At 44.3% G+C, this 8180-nt stretch overlaps 1 protein-coding gene across 1 annotated transcript; it reads right to left on the reverse strand.

The window, feature by feature from the left end:
• Positions 1–595: 595 nt before the first annotated feature.
• On the reverse strand, positions 596–7500 carry LOC119355425 (probable inactive ATP-dependent zinc metalloprotease FTSHI 3, chloroplastic). The gene is made up of 5 exons (XM_037622225.1): positions 6449–7500; positions 4618–4941; positions 4237–4537; positions 3616–3827; positions 596–1212 (listed from the first exon to the last, which is right to left on the reverse strand). Exons 1-4 carry the CDS (start codon positions 7352–7354, stop codon positions 3631–3633), a joined length of 1728 nt encoding a protein of 575 aa, XP_037478122.1. The 5' UTR covers positions 7355–7500; the 3' UTR covers positions 596–1212; positions 3616–3630.
• Between the last annotated feature and the right edge of the window lie 680 nt (positions 7501–8180).

Genomic DNA, 8180 nt, shown 5'->3' on the forward strand with positions numbered 1-8180 from the left:
CTGAAATTCAATGAAAGCTGCAGATGCCAAGAACAAAACAGCGAAAGCTACAAGTCAGTTGGAAAATCCCATCTTCATCCCTTTTTAGCCCGCGGTTTTGATCCCGCGGACGGACAAGCGTGTCGACGCAGAACCAGAGTAGAACATGGTCACAGCAGCACAAGGAGCCCAGAAGAAGGCACGCCAAAAGCCAAACCACGCCCTTGATTCCTGTCTATTGACAGGTCTGCATCCACATACCAAAGCTCCCTCTGCCTTTTTTTTCTCTTGCTGGGGAAGAGCGGAAGAAGCTTCCCCTCTGGTACTCAAAGCCTCGGAGGGTATATGTCCTGATTCTGCAGCCCTTGCATGGCTTTCCAATTATTAAGGTCATGTCAGCGTTGCGAGCTTGCGACGGGATGGGTATGTGTCCCTGAGAGCAGGCTGCTTTCCTGGATCAAGCAGACAGGGTCGTTCTCCGACCAACTGTCAGGGAACCCACTTGCTCCTGCGCCAAGCACCCTTCTTGCCCAATCCTCACTCCTGGAAACCCTGATGCTCAGGTAAACTGTCAGGGTTATCAATCAAATGCTGAAGAAGAAGGACTCCCATGAGATACAATAAATTGGAAATTATCATATTTGAGAGCTAACAAATCTATCCACAACAGTCAATTTACAGAGAAAAGGAAGATGTGAATGACATAACCAGAAATGCGGCACGGCATAAAGACTGGCTGATCTGCTGAGCACTTCTATCTTGCGATCCTAATACACATTGTTGTGGATCCAATTGCAGTGGAACTACTACATGGTACAAAGTGAACCAAATGGCAAGTTCATGTACAGCAGAATTGGTGTGACCCTATCTTGTAAACTAATGCAGACTATTCTATTAGACATTGTGAGCTATGGAACAACACCAGGTTTAAGTGCCTGTATCAATATTACGGCGCGTAAAATTGATCCGAGTCACTGGTCAAATTCATGGAGCGTGTATTGCAAATTCACATGCTAATCTATTATCATCTGTAACAGTTTTCTGCTGGTCGAGTCGCATCAAAATTCACCGAATAATGCACCAGTCCGCCGCCCCACTGGGTGCAGAGTGCAGTCTCCTTCACAAATAGACTTGAATTGTATATTTTGCTGCCTTGCAATTGTACCCAGCAGGTCCCCTAGTTCATGGACGATTTTGATACCATGTCAGTTGATGCTTATCTCCTCTGTGGATCTGCAAAACAGAAACAAAAGAAACAATAAATTACATTGCAATTTCAACAGAGCAGATATTGAATGCACAAAACACCACAATTCTAAAGATATTTTCACAGGACCACAGAATTTGTGATCAATCATATCACACAACTATAGATATAGCAAATTATTTAACTATGCCATGCCGGCTGAGTTTTGTGATATTATTATCCTAAAATTATAATTGGTCCGCAGGTCTCTAGTTCTATGAGACTGTACTCTAGTTTTCAAATGGTCTGTACAATAAACCTGTAGTTTTGTGAAATTCACTAATTTCAATAGGATTCGATCAGATGAAATATCATGACTTCTTTTAAGGAAAGAGACTGAAACATTATTAGTTGCCTGATCAGTATAAAAGTTGCAGGAACATTTGATTTGTTGCAAACTCGCAATGTCTCGGTTGAGAAAATATTAGGATGGTGCAGTTTCTTCCGATATCTCAATAGTGGACAGAAATACGGTTGTGAAAGTGCTCCCAAGACCCTATCACGCATGGCTACTCCTCTTCTTTACTATTTCCAGCGTCTTCCCATTATACTATCATATCTCCCGATTATACTCCCGTGAATTAATTCATTCGCATTTTCCCCAAAACAGTCTGTTGATGCAATAAATATGTAGTGCTCCATCATCGTCCATCTATTTATTCATGTCTTCTTCACTCAAATCCTCGCATCTCTCATGTACTACTTCTTTCAATCCCTTTGTTGCTTGCTGCTGGCCCTGCGAGGGCAAGAGTGCTAAGTCGCCAGTTCATCAAGAAGATCAAGCACACTACCGAAACCACACGCGGTGCCGCCACGTGGTCTTCCCCAATTAACGAAAGGCTATTTCATCTCTTTTTGTTTCTATGTTCAATTTACTGTGTAAGATATTTGCCTCTCATTTTTATTTTCTGAAATTTCCACCAGTTCTAGAACTAGGAAATTTGAGCCGGGATATGAAAAACATAAGAAAAGGAAAAAGATTGGAAACTCACTCGACATCCAGATAAAGACGTTCCTGGTAATTTTAGGTAAAAGAATCGAATGTTTCTTCTGAAAATAAGAATTTAGATACTCGTGCTGATGAGGTTCACAGGATGAATGCTAAAACACACAGCAGAAGGATGATATATATAACAAAGCCTTGTTTTTTTTTAGTGTTGAAGGCCTTGTTTTCTAATTGCTATTTATTATGTCGAGGGCCTTAATTTCTTATTTCGCACCGGGCCTCCGTTTCCTCGGATACGGCCCTGCGTGGTTGCCGCATAACAGAGGCGCACCAGGTGAGCTCCAGACACAAAACTAGCTCATGACAGTACATAATTAGTTGTGCTCTCGCGATGATGAAATTAGTTGGTGGGCTCGTTCATCAATGCTGTTGGAGATAATTTAGCATGTGAGTACATCTGTGCAAGGGAGATCAAACCATGGAAACCCGTCACCAGAACGTTGCACCTCCCGTCTAGGCCGCTAAGTCCGTTACCAGGATGGCAATTATTGTGCGGGCTCCATGCATGGGCCATGATAACCTGATAAAGGAGGAAAGATGCTGTATACATTTGAGAATACGATGGGGAACAAATCCCAAAACAAATGATCGACCAGGATATCGAGACTATCTGGGCTCGGGCTCCGCTTTCAGTTTCGATGTGAAAGCAGGTGCACCAACTCTGTCAGAAGCTTTAGGTGTTGACTGTTGAGGTGAGAATCATAGTTCATAACAACCTCAGTGATAGGATCAACCAGACCTACAACGTGCACTTGCATTGGACAGGATCTGGAAACCTCCTTACCTCAAGATGTCAACACAATACCTAACCTCAACACACCAAAAAAAATATTTCCTCAGGAAAAGTGCCAGCCTTATTTCAAACTGAGAATCTCTAAATTTCAATACCATGATAGGTGTCATGAACAAACCAAATGAATGAATAATCTACACATACTTCAATTAGTCCACTGTAATATTTACCCGCATAAAGAAAGGATCATTGAAAGGATAAATTTATTGTTGATAAAATGTCGATATGTACAACCTGCTGATTAATTCAAAAGTTGCATTTCCCAAGTAAGCATCAATAAATAGGTCATCTGAAGTTGAGCACTCCAGATAAACGAAATAAAAGCTTCCATAGCCCTTTTTTTTTGGATAACGAGACGTTGTACTGCTGCCAAATCCATTGCTATTCCATTTTATGTTTTTGCTTACCATGACATACAGCAGCAGCAGGACACCAAAATGAAAAAACTTTGAATTGGCATTGTGAATTTTGGCTCCTTTAGCATGTATAACGTTTCAATTAGAAGGTCATCAGTTTGTCGAGCTACTTATAGGAATTTAAAAGGAAAAGGTCGATGAACAAAATCATCAAAAGGGACAAATTCGAGTATACCTTGAAAAACCCCAGTTAGCTTAATGTATGATAACCCATAAGTCCTTGAAAATCATCTGGATTTGATGGTTTATTTCCAGGTTTAGGTAACCATGGAAATAACTTGGTAAGGCCTTCTCTTGCAGAATCAGGACCCTTTTGTCTACCATTGACTCCATACTTTTCCCTCTCAATGGCATCCATTATATCCTCCCGAGCCACAATATCACCACCTTGACAGAACACAATCATCCTCAGAATCTTGCAATAATATAACTTCTTAATTATCATACATTTCATCAACTTAACCATTTTAAAAGACAACTCTCTTTCCAAAACATGGGAAATAGAAAAACATAAATGCAGGTAAGATTATAATTTTTCTCAGTAATAATTTAGAACATGGTGGAGTCAAACTGATAAGAGAATGCACTGGCAGTTTACAAAGAAACCACAAATCTTGCACTGTTCCACTGAAAATGGACCACAAAATTGCAGGTTTTACACTTTGGAACTCTAAGCATTCATTAATGAAGCGATATTTAAATTTGCTTGCAACAAATATGATACTTCAAGCATAAGGAACCAATCAACTTGCTCTAAGTCTTATGTATCTGATGATATAAGATGACTTTAACTTACCTCTTCGAGCAGCTAGTAGAGCAGCCTCATTAACAATGTTTGCTAGATCTGCACCAACCAATCCTGGGGTCACATTAGCTACCAGATCACAAATTATTTCGGATTCCTCTTCTAAAGGAACTTTCCTGAGATGAACAGCCAAAATCTTTCTGCGGCCTTCCAAATCAGGCACACCAACAAAAACCTTTCTTGAGAAGCGACCAGGCCGACAAAGAGCAGAATCCAGAGCCTTAGGTCTATTAGTAGCAGCCATGACAATAACTTTCACGTCCGAGTCAAAACCATCCATTTCAGTAAGCAGCTGGACAAAGCAATAATATGTTCATCATTTAATATGACTTCACAAAGAAAACAGAACGTAGTAAGAGAGCTAAATCACACCTGATTTAGGGTTTGGTCCCTCTCATCATTAAAACTTCTACCTCTGCTTCCACCAACAGCATCAAGTTCGTCAATAAAAATGATTGACGGAGCAGCTTCTTTGGCTTCCTTGAATAATTCCCTCACGCGGGCTGCTCCTCTTCCAACAAACATTTCAACAAATTCGCTAGCAGAAACAGAGAAGAATGGAATTCCAGCCTCTCCTGCAACTGCCTTCGCCAGCAAAGTTTTCCCGGTTCCAGGAGGGCCAGCAAGTAGAACACCCCTGGGTAATCTTGCTCCCAGCTTCTTGTAGTTCAGTGAACCACGCAAGCAGCTCACTATCTACATTAAGAAATTATAATAGTGTACAACAGTTTATGAGTCTTGTTGATATTCAGTCAATAGAAGTACATAACTAACTCATATGAATAACAAAAAACAAGACATCAGCTAAAACAAATATAATTCCTAGCATCAACAAGCCTAAGCAGTCAATACTACAGAATCCATAGATACAAGTACTAATTATTAATAGAGTGAATTCCAGTTTTTTACCCTATATTTTGACATTTTTTACACTAATTACTCCAGTTAGCGGATTCTCATCCGGGTTACCCCATTTAGCGGAAGTTTTGCTGGTTGTTACCCCTTTAAAAAAATTGAAGGGAGATCTAAAAGGTGTGTCCCGGCCGTCGGGTACACGTAATGTGCCATGTCGCGGTTTTCCTCCTGTTTTTTTTTTTTGCACAAACGGGTCGAATGGCATGGTTGGACATGGTTTTTTTCTCTCGGTCGTCAGGTGTGCATATGCACCGCATCTTGCAGTTGGTTTTGTTAAACATTTGCAGGTGGGTGCGCGGGACGGGTCTGGCTCAGGGATACGAACTGGTTCAGGCACGGGAAAAAACGCAAAGGATGAAAACAACGACATAGCTTGCCATGTATGTGTACCTGACGACCTAGCAGGTCGCTCTCAAAATTTTGAATGGGGTAAAATTGGCAAAACTTTTGCTAAATGGGGTAAAAATAGGCAAACCTTTCGCTAAATGGGGTAATCCAGATGAAAAAACTGTTAAACAAGATAATATCCCACGCATTGCTGCGGGGATTTATGACCTTGTGCTTCAATTATTTGTTGCTAGAAAAAAATTTGATGATGTGTAGGGCATGTATGTGCTCAAAAATGGGATAACCTACTTTAGATATATGGGATAGGATAGGATTGGGTACTTAGTGTCAAAACATCAAAATATGAGATAAAAATTGGAATTCATCTTAGACGTAAGTGCCTACCACATATGTATTCATATTCCAATCCAGACATGCTCGCAGTGTTTTTCTTGAAACAGGGCTTTGTGAAATAAAAGGGAGAAAACATACGATTTCATACAGGAACCACATTGTAGTCCAGCAACAAGTTAATAAGGCAAGCAGGCTTAAGTGCACTGTGTAGAACTTTGATCATATCTTACTGTGCCATTTCTTATTTTGCAAGGTTCCTCCTCATACCCTTGGTATTTGCAATTTCAATAGAATGCCGCAGATCGGGAAAAGTTTAGTTGGCAAAAATAATACCCTTTGTATTCGACATATGCAATTGTGAACTCCCAGTCGACCCGGATTTCTTAAAATCAGAATCGACGAGATTAGCAAGACCTTACTCTAAGATCCATGTGCGGGTAGGGCTTGTTATAGAGAATGGGTGTAAAATTTGTTAATTCCTTTCTTAAACTTGATTGATTTGACATTTTGCAGACTTGCTATGTCCATTGTCTACTGGTCTGCATATCATCGACATCACAGAAAACAATCATCATGAGAAAGAAATAGAGAGGTCATATATATTCACCTCGACAAGCTCCTCCTTGGCTTCATCCACGCCCTGGACATCATCAAATCCTACCTGCTGCTTCCTGGGCCGTCGGCGCTTGTCCGCACTGCCCCCAGACGACATCTGCCTCTGTAAGAACCACATCATCGGCAGCAGTGAGAACCACAGCGTGAGCAGCGTGGTCAGCATGTCCACCAGCAGCCTCCCCGCCGGCCGTGGAGCAGACCGGTAGTCCACCCCGCCCTCCCGCATCAGCCCAAGCAGGAACCCCTCGTCGTGCGGCACCCGCCTCGCGTAGTACGGCCACTTCGGCACGGCGGCGCCCCTGCCGGTCTCGCGCTCGTCGTCGCCGCTGCCGGCGTCCTCGGCCTTGCTGAAGTAGATGCGGCGCGAGTCCTCCTCGAAGGCGACGGCGGTCACGGCGCCCGCGCGCAGCCCCGCCAGGAGGTCCGCGTAGGCCACCTCCTGGGCCGGGTTTTTGGGCAGCGTGAGCCGCGCGGCGAGCAGGAGAGCCCCCAGGACGACCGACGCGACCGCGGGAGGCGGCACGCGACGGATGGCCCGCCGCAGCGCCGCCGCGGCGTCGCCCGCGAGCTCCCGCGGCGACAGCAGCCGCAGGAGACGCCACCGCAACACGCGCAGCCGCGGCCTGAGCCGCAGGCGCCGCCGCAGGCTCTTGGGCTGGTCCGTTCGGAGCCCCAAATCGGCGCCCTTGTCCTTCTCCACCTCGCCGACCTTGGCACGTACCGGGCTCCTCCACCGCAGCCGCAGCCTCGCGTAACGCCCGGCATCAGGCACTCCGCCGCAGCATCCATAACTCTCACTGTTAGCGAAGCAGCTCCGGGAAGGGGTGGGGTGCCTGAAGCAGACGTGGTGCCGCAGGAGAGAGGCGGCGGCGGCGGATAAGGGGGGGAGAGACGCCATTGGAGCCACGTACTCCCTCCTAGCTCAGTTCGTTACCGCCATTCGATCGGACAGAGGTCGCGCGGGATGCGCGCACGGGGTGTTCGAGGGAATTCCTCCCAGAAGAAGAGGTACCGTGTTGCCGGCTTGGCCTGGTGATGATTCGTGGACGGAGAGGACCATAGCCGAACAGATTGTTTTTTTTTATCCGGCAAATTGCTCTTTTTTTAGAGCATCTCCAACAGGCGCCGGTCACGCCGCGCGCAAAAAACAGATATACCGCGTGTGCATCGTCTGATTTGACGCGGCGCGCAGTACTGGCTCCAGCAGCCGCGCTAAAATGCAGCGTGCGCGATTCGCACAAACAACATATGCATTCAAAAACAGAAGAAAAAGATTAAAACAAACAAAAATAAATAGTTCAATTTCGTTTATTACAACTCAAACAAACAGTTTTTATCGTTCAATACAACAAATAGTGCAATTAAACACAACAAATAATTTAACAATACAATAACGAACACACAAATCATGATGCTCTTTGTCGTCAATTCCATGCCCACCACTTCTTAATGAGATCCTTCTGAAGATCATTATGCGTTGCGGAACGTCGAATGGCATGATAGGAGGCAATAAAATGAGCCACCCTTTCAGTCCTCCGTCGCACTCGCACGGGATGTCCCAAGAGCTCATACTGAGAGTAGTTCACATCTTGACCACGCTCATTCTCGATGATCATGTTGTACATGATCACACAAGCGTGTATTATGTACCAAAGCATCTTCTGATCCCAAAATTTAGCCGGTCCTCTCACAATAACAAATTGGGTTTGCAAAATCCCAAAAGC

The sequence above is a fragment of the Triticum dicoccoides genome, chromosome 2A, assembly GCF_002162155.2.
Source record: "Triticum dicoccoides isolate Atlit2015 ecotype Zavitan chromosome 2A, WEW_v2.0, whole genome shotgun sequence".
NCBI classification, from domain to species: domain Eukaryota; kingdom Viridiplantae; phylum Streptophyta; class Magnoliopsida; order Poales; family Poaceae; genus Triticum; species Triticum dicoccoides.

Coding starts and splice junctions, on each gene's coding strand:
- LOC119355425 (XM_037622225.1), bottom strand. CDS start 7,354: ATGGCGTCTCTCCCCCCCTTATCCGCCGCCGCCGCCTCTCTCCTGCGG. Junction 4,942..6,448: donor CCAAGGAGGAGCTTGTCGAG/GTGAATATATAT, acceptor TTCTTAATGTAG/ATAGTGAGCTGCTTGCGTGG. Junction 4,538..4,617: donor GGGACCAAACCCTAAATCAG/GTGTGATTTAGC, acceptor TGCTTTGTCCAG/CTGCTTACTGAAATGGATGG.